General features: G+C 43.9%; 1 protein-coding gene across 2 annotated transcripts in view; it reads left to right on the top strand.

The window, feature by feature from the left end:
* Positions 1–19458, top strand: part of INO80 (INO80 complex ATPase subunit) — a 122200-nt gene extending 102742 nt beyond the window's left edge. The window contains exons 29-36 of one of the 2 annotated variants that reach the window (XM_019645024.1): positions 2795–2867; positions 9651–9809; positions 10456–10558; positions 11359–11447; positions 13319–13471; positions 13760–13919; positions 14658–14873; positions 17886–19458. In XM_019645024.1, the coding sequence (XP_019500569.1) occupies positions 2795–2867; positions 9651–9809; positions 10456–10558; positions 11359–11447; positions 13319–13471; positions 13760–13919; positions 14658–14873; positions 17886–18103 (1171 nt within the window). In that variant the 3' untranslated portion in view covers positions 18104–19458. Of the gene's footprint in view, positions 1–2794; positions 2868–9650; positions 9810–10455; positions 10559–11358; positions 11448–13315; positions 13472–13759; positions 13920–14657; positions 14874–17885 lie in introns of both variants that reach the window. The other variant, XM_019645023.1, reaches the window with a different exon arrangement.
* The last annotated feature ends 603 nt before the right edge of the window (positions 19459–20061 follow it).

Genomic DNA, 20061 nt, shown 5'->3' with positions numbered 1-20061 from the left:
ACTCAGCAAGCAGCTACTTGCCCAGTACTATTTGGGTATTTTGGTACAAACTGGCCTCGTTAACTAAAGCAGAGTAAGAATGGGACCTAGGCATGTCTCATAGACCACCTGGAAGCTAGTCTCTTAGGCCTTTTCCAACAGAGACCCTGAATTGAGATTCCTTTTCTGCCCCCTAGAGGGCACCCAAACCATCACGTTGCCTCTGGGATTCTATTTTCTTGCTTGTCGCAGCCTCTCAAAACATTAATTCACATTATAAATACTAGGTTTATTAAGTAGAAAGGAATTCTCAGAAGCTTGATTTAGATATTTTTCAGTGTGATTCAGGATGGAAACTAATTTCTTTGATTTTAACAACCCAAGGTTTACACAATCCTTGTTTTTCTATTACAGTATGATAAAATTACATTGAATGCAGCCAAACCTGCTACTTACCACCTACTTCATCATTAAAAGGCATCTTCTCAATACATAGTTAATATCTTTTAAAAAAGCATTTTCCACCATTATATTTCTAAGTTTGCTATTTTTACGTAGATTCCTTTACCTGGCATTTTTTTCAATAATAGTCCCTGTTTGTAAGTGATTATCACATCTGAGGTCTTATCTCTCTTGCTGTCCGGACTGTGGAAATGACCCATTTTTCTGCCTCTACCCTTTTTTTTATTGCAGTTCCCAATTGTCTTCTACCTTGCTCCCTGTCCTGCTCCCATTCCCCACCCCCCACCCCATGCTCAGGCCGTGGACTTCTTTAGGAATTACCAAAAAAGTCCTCGCCATTGGGTGATTCCCATCAGCTCTCACACGGGTACTGATGGGAGAGAAGCCCCTGACCCCGCCTCTGTAGCCACCAAAGCAGAAGAGCGATGCATAGGGGAGAGCACGCTTTTCAGGGCCAAGAGCGGGAAGGATTATTCTATGGAGAGTAGTACGGCCTAGAAAACCCAACTTTTATTTGAAGACTCTGTGTGGTTAAGTATTCTCCTATGGGCTGTGAGGTATCAAGCTTTCATTTACATCATCCCGTATCTATGGGAAAATGGGTTTGTAAACTGGCAGATGACTTTTAACTTTTTGGTTTGCCTTGTATAATTTAACCATAAATGATAACATCTTATAAATTAAATAAAATTATGAAGTATGAAACTTTATGATAATATTCAAGGATAAACTAGTAGAACTTTTGTAAGAGTACAGAGCTTTTGGAATCATGGCCTACCAGAGGCCTCCAAACATGCTCAGTTATCCACGCCTGCCTGTAGGAAAGTTGTGTTAACTGAATGCAAATAATGGACAGATTTCTACTAGGACTCACCCAGCTGAGTGATTCACCAAGATGCTTATTACAGAATAGCTCCTTCACTGATAATCATGTTTGCTGTTGATATGTCATCAGTTAGTCACTTCAACTGTATTCATAGCATCCCAATTTTATGTCCAGGAAACAGACCTTTAGCAGTCACGTGACTTTATCAAGGAAGAACAAAATCCAAGGGCAAAAGCACCTAATGTCAGTGTGTTTCCATTTGTTTTTTTACTTGAACCCACAAAAGAATATTCATTTTACATTGGGATTTAGTACCTATATACCGTACCCAAAATTTCACAAAACAGTATTTACCCTTATGATCTGTGATATATTACAATAGTTTCTAATCTGTTCTATTTCTTTTTTTAATTTCTTTCTTTAATGTGGTTCAGATCCACCAAACTGATTTCATGACCAATGATAGGTGTGACCTGCAATTTGAATAACACTGACCTAAATGAATTTCTAGTTGTATTTTCATTATAGTCATGAAGAAAAGGGATTAGCAGCTTGATTTAGAGAACTGTAAAGTTTGCTCACAGGTATAATGCAATCCCTTTGAAACGTTCTGGAAAATCACATCAGGTTGCAGGAATGTGAAAACGCAAGACAATTTTAAAATATAGTTATGTTATCTGCAAGAACTGGGTTCAAACTGAGCCCCTAATTGTATGTGTATACATAGATAAATCGTACAGTCAAAGCCTGCTTTTGTGTTCTGGCATGGGCCTTGTTCCTAGAAGATATTCAATGAATATTTGTTGCCTGAATGAGTGACAGTGGCACCTACTGGTTTATTTGTAATTCTAGGTTTTTGTAAAAGGACATAATGTAAAGGGAAACAAAACTACATCTAACTGTTTCTGTGTAAGGGCTTCATTAAAAAGTACTCTTAATTCCAGCCTGTCTTCATGGGTTGATCCTAAGTTCAACTTGATACTTACATAGAAGTCATGGCCTGAGTCTTAGTCCTGACCTCGGTTCATTTTTCTAAGACCGACTTTCTTCATCTCTAAATGAGTGCTTTAGAATTGTAATCATTAATCCTCAAATTTCTGGAAGTCATGATTCCTGGGCGGGGGGGGCACTAGGAAATATACTGATCTGTCTCCTCTGTATGAAGTAGGAATGGTTTGACTTGTTAAAAATATGACAGTTAACATATCGAAAGAGGCCTCTACTGCCATGATAACATACTTTTCTTTTATATTTGCTACATGTTTATAATTATATTGCCTATCAGTTAGTATTAGTGGGCAGCAAAAGTATATCTGCAAGTTGGAAGATGACAACCATGGAAGGTGCAACCAAGCAATGGAACACCTTTGTACAATGTGTTAAAGAAACGTGAGATCAGGCCTGGGTAACCACCAAAACTCTTTCTAACCCTAGATGCTGTTTTGTATTCAGAGATCTCTCTCTTATGCCACATGCCATTTTTCTTTTTCAGTTTTTCCTCTTAACATACCCCTCCCTCTTCTGCAGGAATGACATCTTTGTGTTCCTGCTAAGCACACGTGCTGGAGGACTGGGTATCAACCTCACTGCTGCAGATACAGTAAGTAATGAGAGCACAGTACACCATTCAGTATTAAGGTATAAAAGGTATTACCAGGCTGGCCCAGTGGCTCAGTTGGTTGGGAATTGGCTTGGGAGCGCAGCAGGACTGCTGGTTCAATTCCCACATGGGCCAGTGGCACTGTGCCCAAGCTGAGCTGCTGCTGAGCTGCCAAAAGATGGCAGGATGGCTCAGAAAAAAAAGAAGAAAGAAAAAAAAATGTATTACCCTTTGCTTTATGGCACAAACTTTTTACTTCTTTGCCGCATTTGATATTAAATAACAATAGTCGCACTTTGCCTGGAACTGGAATGTTTTATCTTTCCTTTTGGGCTTTTCTATCTATTCTGTTGGAATAAGTTTCTTAAACATTCTTTCGAAAAATACTTGGTGAATGCCTACATTGTGTCCGATGCTGTTCTAAACACTTGGAGTACATCAGTGAACAAACAAACTGGAAAAAAAAAAGAAAATCAGTCAATTTAACCAGATTTGTTTGGGGAGCTATAACTGAACAAATCGGGAAGAATTGTTTTAATTCTCTTACGCATTATTTCATCCTAAGAAAAACTCATATTTTTGTGTCCCAAACTTCAAAAGGTGGTTGGAGAGCAATGAAATTGGTCATTAAAAAAAATAATAAAAATATATTTCCATCAAATTATCCTTTCATACTCAATATCCTTGGAGGAATACTTCAGCATCTGAAAGGGAGAAAAAAAGAACTTTTCCTTTTGAACCTCAGAATTATTCCCAGTATTCAGACGTATTTAATAACAATTTCAGTAATCTTGACATTAAAATGAGTAAATGGGAAATTGTTTTATAAAAGGCATGACTCTAAAAATATCATTTTATGTGGCTGTTGTGGTACCTTTCTGAAATACAGAGCCTCAAAATCCACACAAATACGAGCGTGCATAGAAATGAAGTACAGGGTGGCTTAGACAGATTCGCTGCAGCAGAGTTGGAACTAGATCCCATTTTCCCAGTTTCCACTCCTAGGCTGTGCCACCCTTTCTCCTTATTCACCACTACACCATAGGACTGCCTGCTTTCAAGAATGAAAAACAGATTCTGTAACATCATTAGGTAGAATATCAACTGTAGGACTCAGCTATAACTTCCTTGGCATCTAAACCTCTTCAGCCAGTTAATCAGGTTCAGGCGGGGCTTCAGGGTCGGAGGACCACCAGGGCATAGCTAGGTAGATGCTGTATCTTATATGTACACCCTAAGCTTCAGTCATCTTAACAGAAGGCTGCAATTGGTGTTCCTGTGGGTTCTCTGATGTGGTGGCTCACTTGGTACCACATCAGATAACAGAAACTTGGCTTTCTCTTTGCCCCTTGTTTCTCTATAAGCATTTCCTACAGTCCCAACTTAGTCATACTCCCAGTGTGAGTACAAGATTCATCACATTCTCCCTGCTTGTCTTTTGGACTCTAGTCTCAGCCCGCAACCCCATACCTACTCTGTTAGTTTGTTTATACCCTTCTTTACTAACCGTGCCACTCCCTTGCTTAAAACTCTTCAGGGAGCCTGCATCATCTACAAGATAACATACAAGCTCTTTTACAAGGCATACAAGGGCCCTTCGTTTTGTGGCCTTTATCTCCCTTTCCAGCCTAAGTCCCAGACTGCTTCCCTTTCTAACATTTATGTTCCAGAAATAATGACTGGCTTGTAGTTTTCCTGAACACGCCATACTGTATCACACTTGGCATAAACTGTTCCCTCCGCATAGATCATTCTCCTGGGTGCCCCTTCTTCCACCTGGTAAATTTCAAAACCCTATTCAGGATCAGGGGTTACTGTGTTCAGTGGGTTGGTAAAGCTTCTCTGATAAGGTGACATTTGAGCCAAGATCTGAAGAAAGTAAGGAAGCAAGCCAAGCATGTATCTGGCAGAAAGAAGAGCATTCCAGGCAGAGGAGATAAGTGTAAAGCCCTGAGGTGAGAACATGCTTGGCATAATCAAGCAACAGCAAGCAGCCCTGTGTAGGTGGAACAGAGTGAATGACAGGGGAGAGTGATATGAGTGCAGAATCAGATCATGTAGGGCTTTAATAGGCCATGGTAAGGATTTAGAGATGGGAGGCCACTGGAAGAATTTGAACAGACGACTGACATGATTTGACTTGGGTTTTAAACATGTTCCTCTGGCTTGGAGTAGGGAGTGGGGTTGAGGAGAGCTATAGGGAGAAAGGTAGAACAGAAAGTTCAATTAGGAGTTAGATACAAGCTGATGGTGACATGGACAAGGAGTGAAGCAATAGAGGTAGTGAGAAATAATTGGGATGTGCATGGATTTTGAAGACATAGCTAATGAATGGGGTTTGTTGCTAGGTTGGATGTGAGACATGCAGGAGGTATGATGGAAAGCTCCAAGGTATTTTACTGGAGCAACTGGAATGATGGAGATACCAATTACTGATTAAGGGGAAGATGGGAGGGGAGGGGTACAGGTTTGATTGGAGAAATCAAAAGTTTGTTTTGGTTTTAAGTTCAAGATTCCTGGTAGACATTAAGTGGCAGTGTCACCCAGGCAACAGGATCTGGAGTTCAGGAGTAAGATTGGGGTTGAAGATGTATTTTTGGAATCATCAGTTCATAGATGATTTTAAGGCTGTGAGGCTGGATGGGGTCACCTGGGGAGGTATAGCAGAAGCTCATTTGATTAAAATGTATTTCCCTTCTCAACCTGCCTATCTCAGTTTTGGTCTGTGGCTTCTTAAGGAATAGCTTTCCTAGTCGTTCATTTGAATGATCCAAAAAAAGGCAGGTTTGAGGGGGGAGATGTGCATCATGCTTCCAGTGTTCACATAGTTTGCCTTGTGGGGTAAGGAGCTCTTGCCAGCCACAAAGAACCGAAATAGACTCCTAACCCATAGCAAGAGAAATAGAAATAGGAATTCCCTTTTTATGCAGGGGGTTAAAGAAAGGCTCTGAGTATTCTGAGTTCCCAATTCCAAAATAATTTACATTTAGTTTTGAGGGGAGTGCTTAGGGACTCACTTGTAAATTAAAACCTTCTGGAATACTCCTCAGAAAAATGAAACCACAGATTGAAATCAACTCCTAGGTTAGGCTTTTTGTGAAGTCAGGTTATACTTTCTGTGTGTGTATTACTAGAGAAACAATAGGCTTAACTGCTTGTCTGGCATTTTTCCTTTGTCCTGAGATTTATTTAGCTTTGGAAGATCCCCAGAACCATTTATGGACAAGGAAGAGGTTAGTCAGCCTAATATGTCAGGAAAAACTCAATGTCTTATGATTGAGAATGCATATATATAAACACGTATTTGTAAACAGTGGACTCTGGCCCACTCTTTTAGTAAAAACATGATTTTTGCATGTGATTAATAGCAGCTGCCCCTTACTATTCATGTTGTTCTTTGTGTAATTCTTCCTAAAGTAGGGATCTCTTTGCATTTGACTGTTTAGTGAGGGGTTGTTAAAAACTGCATTGTTTGTTTTGTGTCTGTGTCAGGACTATTTTAAATGTTTGCGTGTAGAGAGACAACGAGGCACTTTTGTCCCTTGGTAGCACTATGACAAGCCCTATGTCCTGTGAGACAACGTGGGGCTGCTTTCAGCCCTCCCACGAGATGGCGCTTCCACCCGTTCTCTCGGGGTGGGGAAGGGAGGAGAAGATGTCCACCCTCCAGGTGCTGATCCAACTTTTCCCAGTTGTTCCTCTTAACATTTTCTTGATTTCCATTTCAGTCCCTCATCCCCTGAAACTACTTCTCATTGACCTATATATAGCGAGGTGCCTTCACCCCATCTCAACTCTTACCTCTCCCTCATCATTCCTATCCAACTTGATGTTTACAACTTCGTGAAGGTGCCGACTATTAATATATTTCCCCTTAGTCATTGCTGGGCCACGCTTTGTAGATTGACTGGCTTTAATCTTTCCAAGTTAAGTCAGTTGTTCTAATCATTCCATTATTATTTGTTTTTCTCTAGAGTGTCTCACTGAGTTTCATAAACCTGATTACCAAATACAGGTGTCATTTCTGTCCTGCTGTGATGGACACTGGCTCCCCTCCCCACCCCCAGTTCATGTGATGGTTGATTCTGTGTTTATTTTATTGTCAAGCTAGATAATAACTATACATGTAGCTTGGTTTTTAGTTCTCTCACTCTTATCCTTGTGTTATTAGCTCATATTTCATGTTCTTTTTCTTTGGGTGAGTATTTTTCTAAATTTTATTCTCTCTTCCTCCCAAATTTCCCACTTCTTTTTAATTTATGATAAATAGCCACTAAATTGGGGGGGGGGGTTGAAAGTTAAATTGCAAACCTATCTCTTTAGGTTTTAATCTTACTGTTTATAAGCTCAAAAAAACCCAAGTTGAATCAGGTTTGGTTGCCACTGAGACTTCCAGGAAAAAATGTAAATGTTAAGGAAGCACCAATGAAATGATTCATAATATAGAACTCCCCATTATGAATTCATGCTGAACCATTGCCTCAGGCTTGGACAACTAAAGGTACTATATTTGGGGTGTGACGTCAACTGTCATTTTTCACATACAAGCATGTAGCCACTTTAGGTATGTTGGGCAAATAATGTTTCCCCCTAGTCCAACTGGCAGTCTCCTTTTCATTAACATTGTCTTCTCCCCCTTTGTTCTCCTTGAAAGTTTAAACTGGATTTCCTTTTGTATATCTTGTTAAAGCTTCCAAATGTCCTGTGGTCAGGTTTGCTGTGCTCCTCTACAAGTGGCAAGCATTGTGTACTTCCATATCCTAGGTCTGTGGACACTGGATTAACAAAAGGTTTCACAATGGTCTTTTTCCTTTGCAAGCAGTTTAAAATTTTCTCCCTCCAAATGCTAACCTGTTATAAAAATTGAGAGATTATACCTTACATAAAAGTAAGACAAAATAAACACCAGTGGGGATTTTTATTAGTAGAGGCAAGAGCACTGAAAAAGGCTGATGCCTTGTGTTCATCTTCACCCAAAATCTGAATTCTCCAGAGAATGGCAGAAGAATTGCCTCTGTTTTTAAATGAGAAAATAAGTAAATTCCTCAGGAATAGTAGTAAGCAATTGGAAAAGCATCACAGAGAACCAGTTTAAAGAGAGACAGATCACTCTTCAGCTTACACTTTTAGGCTCTATCTAGTTTTGACCAATCTCCTTAGAGATTCTAGTATCAATTGACTAGTATCTATGGAATTCTATTTTGCACTGATGGAAGCACACATGAAATAATTTGACACCCATAGATAATAGTAATTAAGTGGGAACTTGGACCAGGATAGGCAATGAAAGGTATTGTGAATAGTGTAGGTTGTAGCGGGGAGACTGTTAGGATTGTGAGCTCAGGCCAGTCTCTTCCTACTTTATAAGAGGAAGGAAATACATAGGATTTTTTTGTGTGTGAAAATTTCATGATATGTATCTGCACACTAGTGCCAGAAATATTGTTAAGTGCTCAACAGACTTTAGCCATGATTATTTCTAATAGGAACTCAGAAGGGATAGGAAAAGGAGGTATTGTTATAGGCAAGAGAAATTGGGGAGGCCTTCCTGAAAATGGTAAAGCTTGAGCCGAATCTTGAAGGACCAATAGAGAAGAGTTGAAGGGTTCTAGGTCAGAAAAACAGCTTGAGCAAAAAGTGGGGCCAACAAATGTAATACAAGTGAGTAACACTGAAGAGACCTGTCTGACAAAAGGGAAGGGGCGTGTGTAAGGAAAAGAATAGAAATGAAGTCGGTCAGTATAGCAGAGTGTGATTATTGAGGGGAGTTTGGACTTGGTGTGGTACGGCAGAGATGCAGTTACAGCAGTTATGGCAGAGAGGGAATGGTGTGCAGTTGTACCTAATATAGACTAAAGAAGAAAGAGAGATCTGGGAAGCACGCTGGTCTAACAGCACTAGTGAGCCAGACATAGGTGGTGAGGACCTAGTCCAGGATAGGGACAGTGGGACTGTAGAAAGGATAGATTCGTTTCTGAAGAAACACTGGTTTTGGTGACTTGATTAAATATAGAGGAGAGTGCATGAGAGATGAGAGCCATTTTGAAGTGGTTTTCTTTCAGGAGGTCCCTTGTATTGGGTAATAGCCTCAGGGCTTAGGACCCAGGAATCTGTTGGTTTTAGGATCACTAGGGGGATGAGGGAAGAGGCAGTACATTTTGTTGTTATTTGTGTTTGTTGTTTAGCAAACTGAAAGTAGCTTCCAGGGAACCTTTAAACGTTTCTTCCTTGGAATTCAAGGGACAGGAAAAGATCCTGTTGATGGGTGCGTGAAAATGCCAGGAACGTCATGCCTGCCTCTTACCAAGGTCAGCTGAGGGTTAAGGAGAAACTTGTACATTCCTCCCATCCCAGGCCCACAACTTACCTAGGTTGTGTAATCTTGGATAAATTCTCAAATTCCTCTGTGCCTTAGTTTCCTTATCTAGTCTTAATAGTACCTAAATCATAGTGATTGTGGGATTTAAATGAGTTAATACACATAAAACACCTAGAACAATGACTGGCAAATAGTAAGCACTAAGTGTTAACTATTAATTATTATTGCCATGCCCTCTTTTTAATGAAAACCCTGAAAAAAGCCCAAAGTATATCCCTTTATCCAGGGCAAGTGAAAGAATGACTTGGTTTTATAAGTGAATATCTGCTCATTCTTAATATCATAGAAAAAAAAATCTGGCGTCAAACGCCTGTAAAGAGGTTAGTGGCTGAGCTGCTGTCAGAATCCCTGGTCTTGCCCTGAGAGAGCTCACTCTTTGCTGTATTCTTGCCCTGCTTGTACAGGTGATTTTTTATGATAGCGACTGGAACCCCACTGTGGACCAGCAGGCCATGGACAGGGCGCACCGCTTGGGGCAGACGAAGCAGGTTACTGTGTACCGTCTCATCTGTAAAGGTACCATTGAAGAACGCATTCTACAGAGAGCCAAGGAGAAGAGTGAGGTAAGCACGAGGCAAAGGGAGTATCCTGGTGGAGGAAATTGGAAGTCCAGCCACATTGACTACACTAAGAGTCTCTTGCCTTTCTTCAGTCATGAAGGTGCTAAATTTCTACTGGATAGAAAGTAAAATCAGATCCTGGACAATAATAATCTCTCCTATCCTGGCCATTTCTTACTCCTTTTCTACCAGAATGGTGTTGACAGCCTAGATTCATTCGGCTGTTGTTTATGTGCAGATGACACCAGTCATTGCCCTCATGTTTGACATACTCTCACATTCAGAGAAAAAGAAAGAGTATTTGAGCTCTCATCCTAGTACTCTCGATTTGATCAGCCTCCAAGTTGTATGCCAAGTTTGCTCGTTTCCAAATAAATTTATTATTTGGGTTTGTTTTTTTTAATCATGATTTAGTATTATTGGACCTTCTAGCTATCAGTTAGCAGTCCCAAGCAAAGAAGTTCTCATTGTCCTTTCTGTTGGAAATGGAATAAATAATCTGGATGAGCCAGTTGAATGAATGAAAAAGAAATAGGGAATCCAGGGCCTCACTGGAGGAGCAGATTGAAAGAGATGTTTCCTTCTCCCTGGATATTTGCCATAAGGGAATGGATGCCTGGTTGTGATGCTTTGATCTGCTTTTGTATAGATTCAGCGGATGGTGATTTCTGGTGGGAACTTCAAACCAGATACCTTGAAGCCCAAAGAGGTAGTTAGTCTTCTTCTAGACGATGAAGAACTGGAGAAGAAACGTACGTACTCTAAACCTCTTACTAATGCTCTCTCATCCCTACAAAAGATGTTTCTCTGGCCCCACACATCTGAAAATGGAAGAGGCCCTTGGCTATGTGCCAAGGGTAGACAAAGCCAAAGGCTATTTGGGGACAAACATTTTTGGTGTTATTATTTTTATATTAAAATATAAATTATGGAATAGAAGGTAAAATTCACATATATTTTTAAAGTAATATGACTTCACATAAATTTGCACCAAGAAGGCTAATTCCCTAGACTCCCCAACAGTAATAAATTTACTCAGTTCTACCCCAAGAAATGTTTTTATGGAGTTGGAAAAGCACACTGCTATAACATACAAACCTTTCTACCATGTGTTCTGGCTTTTGAGAACAACGGGTTTTTGACTCACCCTGTGAGCCTCTGAGGGCTTTCACAGCATCACATTAGAAAAGACGACGAAGCTCCTTTCATATGGTGCTCACATTTGCCACCACCTTCTGAAAACCTATCGGGGCTCTACAGCCACACTTGCTCTATGCAATGAGAGCTATCGAAAGGCTGAAAAGGAAAGGAAAAAGAATAAAGGCAAGGAAAGGCCCATGGTAATTAGACTGAATCATGGTTTGAATCCCAAAACTGTTAAGAATCCAAGAACTCGGTTCCTTTTCCAAGTCAGAAAACTACCAAGTTATCTGCCTTGGGCAGATAGAAGTCATACTTTGGAACATAAATTTCAAAGGATGTGGCCACTTTAATTTCAGAGAAGAGGATTATGATTGCACAGGTACTTCATCCGATTTTTTTTTCTTGATAGTAAGACTGCGGCAGGAAGAGAAACGGCAGCAGGAGGAAACCAACCGAGTCAAAGAGCGCAAGCGCAAGCGGGAAAAGTATGCAGAGAAGGTAACTGAAGCTTGGGGTGGCTGACGAAGACTGGCAGGGGCAGGGTGGCACTTACAGAAAAGGCCTCACGGTACATGGCTTGTCATCTTGGTTACTGGTTGGTAGTCCAGCTCCGGCTGTGTGTGATAAGCAGCAGTTCAGTGCTTATGGATGTTTGAGCAGGAGAAACGCAGCGTTGGTAGACCTGTACTCCCTACTCAGACCCACACCGTCTGTGGTCACATGTAATTATGAAAACCATTTGTCAGGATATTACAAATCATAAGGCTAAATGTGGGTAAGATGGATGTATTTACATGATTAGATTCCATAGAATCTTAGAACGGGCAAAAGATCATTAGATCCAATCCTTGTATCATGATTCTGCTCGTGTACCATTCAGTGTCATCTACCATTGCAAAAATAAATCTCTGGCCATGCTATACAACTTTTTTTTTTTCCAATTCTTGCCAAGGATTTGAGCTGTTTTTTGTCTCCCTTCTGACATTTCTTCTTGAGCCCACCAGGCTAGCTGCAAAGTGGGATGTAGTTCCCCAACATTTTTCCCTGTCTTGCTGTTTCTACTAAAGTAGGATGTCAGTGATCCTTACCCTGGTCTTTATTGACATGTGAATCGGAAGTGAGGCCTTTAGGACTTGTTCTTATTTCAGGAGTCAGCCCATTAGTTCTGACTAATTTCCCAGACTTATTATATGTCCAAGGACTGTTGATTTGGAACCACTTTACTACCTTCCAGAAAGTGCCTCCTAATTTTTTCTGGTGGGTTTGGCTGACCTTTGGGTTGTGCCGCCCTTCCCATCCCAGTCCTGGTTTGGTTCCCGCTCTTGAACAAATTAGCCACCTAATCTTCAGCCATCTCAGTATGTACCTTCTGCTAAGCAGAACTAGCTCCGAAGGATGCCCCTGGTGCTCACTATAGTTAAAAAGCTGAACTATCTAAGGAATGAAGGATCGTGTTCCTCCTAGCTTGGGCTACCATCTCTACCCAGTTCCTCAGGTTCTTTTTTATGACTATCCGCAAATCTCTAACACATTACTTAGTACTGTTTAGATTAAAATAGCTTTAACATTTAGAAGAAAAGGTGGTTTTGTCACATAGGACATTATAGAGTTTACTGAGTTCACATCAGACGTCATCCCTACTCTGAGCATGAAAGTTTCAGATAAATACCCAGTGATAACAAACTACACAAAGTCATACCATATCAACCCTAATCTAGGTGTAGAAACAAATGCAGTTAGGTACAGTGGGTGGGTGTGATTCCCAGAATTCTCCAAGCACATTCTGTGATGCCAGGTCCCTAATCTTGACAAAGCCCGACTGAACTTGGTTCCAGAACTGCTTAATGTAGCTCAGTCACTCAACCCTGAAGCGTTTACATGCAAATTGAGGAAATGATGACCCAAAAAATGACAAAAACCCATCATTATTCCTTGGGTAAAAACATTCTTTTTATACGTATTTAAAAAGAAGGCAAAGTAAAAACAGATGTACAGAAAATATGCTGCAGGCATTGGCCCTCCCTCTTGTGGGACCACACCAGTTCAGCCCTGATACGTGCTGCCATTGGGACATGTCAGAGGCTGGCCGTGCACTTGGCCACGTGAGGAGTAGGTGCAGCTTTGGTTCGGTGTGTCTGGCCTACCTTTCAACTCTGTATTATTGTGGTAGAATATACATAAACTCTTATTAAGCCATCCCTTTCCTCTGTCCTTAGGAGTTTTTTCTTCCTTAAAAATACACTAATGAAAGAAGTGAAACCTAGAGTTTACAGTCAAGTTTGTCAACACTTTCATCTCCACCCCTACTCTTCTTTTGGTGCCTGTCCTCATGCTTTATCTGTATTTCTTGATTTGTGTGTTCCCAGAAGAAAAAGGAAGATGAATTAGATGGGAAAAGGAGAAAGGAGGGTGTGAACTTGGTGATTCCATTTGTTCCCTCGGCTGATAACTCCAACCTCTCTGCTGACGGGGACGACTCCTTCATTAGCGTGGACTCAGCCATGCCCAGCCCTTTCAGTGAGGTAAGGCCCCTTGTAGACGCCTTCATCGCAGCAGTGGGACTGTCCTGACCTTGTAGCCCTTGTTTCTCCTGGAGTCCGCCTGCCTTGTAGAAGCGGGTGCACATGGAATCCATAAAGAAAACAAATGAGGACAGGCTGGCTTCTCTGGAGCCAAAGCAGCGGGTCTCATCCTCAGGAGGGAAGTCAGGCAGGAGAGGGAAACAGTGGCGAGACCTGAGGAGCCGCCCTCATGGGCACAGGGCCACGGGCTGTGGGCACTAGCAGTGATCATCTCCACCCTCCCTCTAGATCTCCATCAGCAGTGAGCTGCACACTGGCTCCATTCCCCCCGATGAGAGCAGCAATGACATGCTGGTCATCGTGGATGACCCGGCCTCTTCAGCCCCTCAGTCTCGAGCCACCAACTCTCCCGCTTCCATAACGGGATCTGTCTCAGACACCGTGAACGGTAAGTGATGCTACTGTCCAATATAACTTGGGCCTGGTGCACTGCCTCAGAAAAAGCATTGGTTTGGCAGTGGGTGAGATCCTGCTTCCTTCTAGATAATGGCATTTTCTGTTTTCTTTAAAGAAGAGTGGAATGGAGCAAAAAGAACTCATAGGTTCAGTCTTTCATTAGCCCTGTTAAGTGAAAGGGAGAAAGGGAAGCTTTAGGGGAAGCAAAGTAAGAACTTTACAAAGATCTCAAACTTCTTTGTTTTCTAGTCATCCTGATCTTTCATATTTCACCCTGATTTTTGCTAGTTTTTAATTAAAGTTAGCTTTTCTGGACCTTTCCTCACTTTGTCCTGTGCGGCCCAGTGTTGCTACTGTTTCTCAAGACACTGTAGGCTTAAAACTGGGAGTGAAAGCTGACTCTCTGAAGCAGGAGCACACTGGAGTATGCAGATGGATCTCAGGTAGCCAGTCCTTGGGGTTCATTGGGAATGATCTCATTTAGAGTAAAAATTGAGGCGTAATGGAACCACGCTCCTAGAAAGAAAACAGCTTGAGGAATCGGGTTAATCTAGCTGTTTAGAATTGTGACTTTGTATGACTCTGGGCCCAGCCATTAAATGGAGACGTAGGCCTCCCTGAAAGTCCTGAAACAAACCCCCTTAGAGCCAGGCTACCCTGACAGGGGAAGATTCTGTTAACATGAAGAGACTGATTTTTTTTCCCCCTCTTGGCCCGCTTATTCCCACAGGAATTTCCATTCAGGAAATGCCAGCCGCAGGACGTGGTCACTCAGCCCGAAGCCGAGGCCGCCCCAAAGGTTCAGGAAGCACAGCCAAAGGAGCAGGGAAAGGCCGGAGCCGGAAGTCCACCGTGGGCAGTGCTGCCGCAATGGCAGGAGCCAAAGCAGGGGCTGCCGCAGCCTCCGCAGCCGCCTATGCTGCGTACGGGTACAACGTGTCTAAAGGTACAGAGGCCCTGTGGGGCTGCAGACTCCATTCTTGTCAGGGACAGTCGGGAGAGTCCATTGAGCATTCTTCTGGGTAGAGCAGGTAGGACACCACCACGCCAGGAAGCTCCTCCCCAGAGCACGTGTTGAGTTCTGCTGCTGCATTGAGCAGTCCTGACCCTCCCCTTGTCCTGTGATTTAGTCCAGTGCCACCGTCAAGGTAGAAACAGCTGTGGAAAGAGAGCTGAATTTCTGGACTATACTACTTTAAACAGTCAGAATTTTTCCTACTTTGAGAACTGATTTTTTTCCTGAGATCCACATTTCAGTAGTTACATTTCCTGAGACCCACATTTCAGTAGTCTGGAATAGCATAGTTAACATTTACCCAGTTATGTGATCCACCACTTTAGATAATAAGCACCTGCTCTGTGTATAACACTTGGGCTGCTCTTAAGTGAATAATAGAGGTAAGAAAGGGAAGCTGTACGTGGAGTATGTTTAACAGCAAGACAAGGCAAGATACTTGTATTGAGTTCAAAAAGAGGGAGTGAGATTTTTTTTTTTTTTAAGATTTTTATTGGGGGAATTGTGATGGGAACAGTGCTGGGGAATTGGGGGAAGGGGAACAGACAAGTTGCTGTCTTTTTGTTCTTCAGTCTAGTTGTGGAGGACGTTGCTTCACTGGCCCAAGTTGGCACCATCATTGCGCTCTTCCCGGGCGAGGCAGATCTGTTGCCGGCTTCTGAACGGCCGCTCCCTGGGGCTGCTGACCGCTCACGCTGGCTGCTGGCTACACACGGTAGTTTATAGCAACCCACTGCAGCAGGGGCTGCAGCCTACGCCGTCGCCGGCGACTCAGGGCAGCCCAGCTCCAGGTTGAGCTGTTGTTCAGCATCTTAGCTGTAGAGGGCAGTGTCACTGGCCCTCATATGTGGGATTCGAACCGGGGCCCTCTGGCGTCCCAAGCCAGTTCTTAACCATCGCGCCACCAGACCGGCCTGGGAGTGAGATTTTAATTGTGGCTGTAGATAAGAAGGAGGAACCATGGACCTGATGACAAAGTGTCCAGACTGTAACTCAGAAAGAAGGATAACAAATTATTTGTACTGGTGACAGGGCATATTGGGGTCACCGAGCAGGTCAGTCAGGCTGTGCTAAAGAGGAGCAGTAGGAGCCAAGTTTGGAGAGACATGGTAAGTCCTGAGGGCAAGAGCTCATCAGGTATATGACAGGGGGCTCTGGTGAGTTTGAGAAGGGAGTGGCTGTTGTGACCCTGACAGGTGGAGGATAGTTGTAGCAGTGGAATGTAGGACATCCGAGTGGTCGAAGGGGTGCTCCCGTTTACAGACCTCTCTCCCCATTCAAAACATGGGCTTAGTATTTAGTGCACAGCGTTGTTGTAGCAAGTAAGGGTATTATTGAATAGAGACTATTCTCTATTCAGTAAGTATTAGTTCACCTCCCCTTTCTGCAACTGCAGCAATCTCAACTTTCATTTATTTGTTCATTCAACAAACGTGAAGACTAATATCCGAGGCGAGTGTTTCTGAACCCTTGCCACATCTTTTGAAAACAACAATATTGCCAGTAGTCAAGGCTGCCATGGCAGGGTGTCACCCACAGACAGGCAGAGCATGACAATCATCAGGCTTTCTCCTGGAGACCTGGCCTGAAAGGGGCAGGAGGTACAAAGGAGACAGCCGAGGGTAGAGTGTCACAAGAAAAACCAACAATGCTGGATAACTGGGAATGGAACACAAGAAAAAGAACTACTTCAGAGATTACCTGCAGTTCCACTGTGGACGAAAAGAGACAGGTGTCTGCCCACCAAGCACCCAAAATTCTTTTTAGGAAAGTAAAACCAGTACACAAGCAACAAGGGAAGCATCGTAGTAACAACATGTCATCAGATGTAAGTGGATTTGGCTCATACAAAGAAAAGAGAGCTCACTGTTGCTGAGGAAGCCATCACTGAAGATGGGAGGTTTGAACTGGGTCCTTGAAGTGGCAGGGCTTAGAGAACCGGGGGGGCCATGTTTAGCACAAGGAGAACTGCATGAGTGTTGTAGACACAGATTGAGTGGGCAGCCTTGTGCCCTCTGGCCAGACGAGTAAAGGACATCTTCTAAAATTAAGCAGCAACTAATCACAAATGGTGTAAAAAGAAGGAATGTGTAGGGCCGGCCGAGTGGCGCGATGGTTAAGAACTCGCTTGGGATGCCAGAGGGCCCCGGTTCAGATCCCACATATGAGGGCCAGTGACACTGCCCTCCACAGCTAAGATGCTGAACAACAGCTCAACCTGGAGCTGGGCTGCCATGAGTCGCCGGCGACGGCGTAGGCTGCAGTCCCTGTGGCAGTGGGTTGCCATGGGCTACCGTATGTAGCCAGCAGCCAGCGTGAGCAGCCAGCAGCCGCAGTGAGCGGCCAGCAGCCGCAGTGAGCGGCCGTCCAGAAGCCGGCGACTGATCTGCCTCGCCAGGGAAGAGCGCAATGATGGTGCCAACTTGGGCCAGTGAAGCAGCGTCCTCCACAACTAGATTGAAGAACAAAAACGACAGCAACTTGTCTGTTCCCCTTCCCCCAATTCCCCATCACTGTTCCCATCCCCCCAATTACCCAAAAAAAAAAAAAAAAAAAAAAAAGATTCAACATTGTAAAAAAAAAAAAAAAAAGAAGGAATGTGTAAGAAAATACATTAGTACCTAGTAAGTTACAGCTCATCCCTCACCCTTAGCTTACCCACATGTAACATGTGCTCCGTCCTTAAGCACCAAGGTGACGTCTTACTCCTAGTGGATGAGGTAATGTAGAGAGGGCTGGGTATGTGTCATATTTCTCTTAAAAATACATCCCTCTTATTGAAAAGACAGTTGACAAGAGAAGCAAGCAAATGTGCTAAGAAGAGGTTGGCAGGAAGGTTCCCTACGACCTCACCTCCAGCCCAGACTCCAGTAACCAAGGCCAGGTGCCAAGGCAGCTCAGCAAGACTGGTGCTTACTTTCTTCTCTTTCTCCATCCCCACAGGAATCTCCGCCAGCAGTCCTCTGCAGACATCCCTTGTTCGGCCTGCTGGCCTTGCTGACTTTGGACCTTCAAGCGCCTCTTCTCCCTTGAGTTCCCCTTTGAGCAAAGGAAATAATGTTCCTGGGACTCCCAAGAGCCTCCACTTGACCAGCAGCCTAGCCCCAGACTCCCTGGTCCGGAAACAGGGCAAAGGCACCCACCCCTCTGGAGGACGGTAACCGCCTGGGCCCTCCAGCTTCCTTCAACCAAACCGGGGGCTAGAGTCCTAGCCTGCAAATGGTCTTTGGATGGCTTGCCCAGTGCAGCATCTTATATCCCAGGTCAGAGGGCAGAGATGACCAGCTGCAGCAAGGGAAGGGCATGCAGGTGGTTGGTGTGAGCACTTTTATCACCTGTGTGTCGAACAGTGCTCCGGGGTTGCCTATAGGAAGAGGCCCAAGAACAGGGATCAGCCCCGCAGCATCTCAGATGAATTTGATAGCTACGTTTTAAACCTTGTGCTGCCGGGGAAGGGCCTGACACAGACCCCATTAAGATGCTCAGGCACACTCCACCCCCATTCCACTCTTCAGCTCTGGCCATGTCCCTTGCAAAGGCTCCACAGTGCTGTGAAGAGCCTTCCATGGTGGAGCCTTCCCTTAGGGCTGAGATTTCCTGGAGGGCTAGGAAGGGAGGGAATCATGTAGCTGGCATCCTCACTCTTTGGGCAGTTCCCCAGGTCTCCAAACCCCTTTTGTCAGAGTGTCACCGTTAAAGAAAGCAGTGAGTGCAAAAGAAGGTAGTGGCTTGTGGGGGTGATCAAAGGCTTAGAGGAGGCATGCCTGGAGGCAGTGTTTTCCCTGCATTTCCTCCCCGTCCTTCAGGTCCCACCAGCAACAGTAGCAGCAGCTCCCACCTTGGGACTCCTAGAAGCCAGTAAGAGACCAGGAGCCACCTCAATCAGCAGGACATCCTCACTGCCCCTCTTATAGACTCCCCTTGCCCTTCCTGAATGCACAGTCTCCCCACCCTTGCCCTTCAGCCCCCTGCTTGGCTGTATGCACTGTCTGTATTGCACTGAGAAAGGAAGGGACAGCAGGAGTGAGGAGAAGAGGATGGAAGGAGGGCAAGCTCGGCACCGACCCTCCCGGCCCCAGCCCCGCCAGCCTGAGCTTGCTTCCCTCCAAGAGAGGCACAGGGGTGGTGGTTGCATGGGAGGTGTTTCTGCCTGTTCCTCCAGCCTGATGTCCTTGGTGGAGCAGGTGCTTCCGGGCGGGCCAGCCTCTTAATTTGCACACCTGAAAATCGCGGAATTGAGTTTAGATAGATTGATTTTTAAACCTTTTTCTGGGAGTAGGGGTGGTAGGGGAATCATTTAATTTAAATCATTAAGATTCCCCTGCCCAAACCCAGACTCCTGTGTACAGATGCTATTTAGAGGGAAGCAGAAAAATGCCAAGCCTTTTTTCTCTTTGAATGTGCTGTCTATTTTTATAACTGAACTTGTACATATGTATAAAGAGAGACACATCTTTCTTTTACTAACTGGAGAAAAAAATCTTAAATAAAATGGAGTGAGATAATTTTATGTAAACTGGAGTGTCTGTGGTCTTTGCAGCTGCCTCTCCTTGGGGGTGTATAGGGCTCTTGGTGGGGACGTGTGGCAGCATAAAGAGGCGACAGAGCCCCAGCATTGTTCCTGTGGTCAGAGACGACAGGTGGGATGAGGACGTTTCTGTGCGTGTTTCCTTAGTGGCATCCTTAATCGAGTTGAGCAATTTGCCTTCATCAGAGAGGAGGCTTGACCAAGTGCCTCGCATGCCAAGGCCAAGGCCTCAGGGTCTGGGCTTGTTAGGATTCAGGACCTAAAGTCCAGGACTTAGGTGTGGGCAGCTTGGCCTGGTTCGCCATCAGGCAGTTACACTGTAGTAACACTGACAGGTTCTTTCTCCTAACCACAAGGGAGAGATGATCCTGGTAGCTTGCAATGTATAAAATCTCCAACCAATAGGAACTTCATGATCGCAGTTTCTAAAACTGATATGTGAACAAATACGTGTATATACACCCCAGAAAACAGCCTGTTTGCAGTTCCAATACATACTATCTGTGGATCATTCAAGCCAGCGGACATACAGTAAGTCCTCACTCAACATCGTCAATAGGTTCTTGGAAACTGCAACATTAAGCAAAATGA

This window comes from Hipposideros armiger, unplaced genomic scaffold, assembly GCF_001890085.2.
Source record: "Hipposideros armiger isolate ML-2016 unplaced genomic scaffold, ASM189008v1 scaffold_92, whole genome shotgun sequence".
Taxonomy (NCBI): Eukaryota; Metazoa; Chordata; class Mammalia; order Chiroptera; family Hipposideridae; genus Hipposideros; species Hipposideros armiger.
Note: the sequence above shows the minus strand (reverse complement) of the source record. Positions and strands in the feature narration are given on the sequence as shown.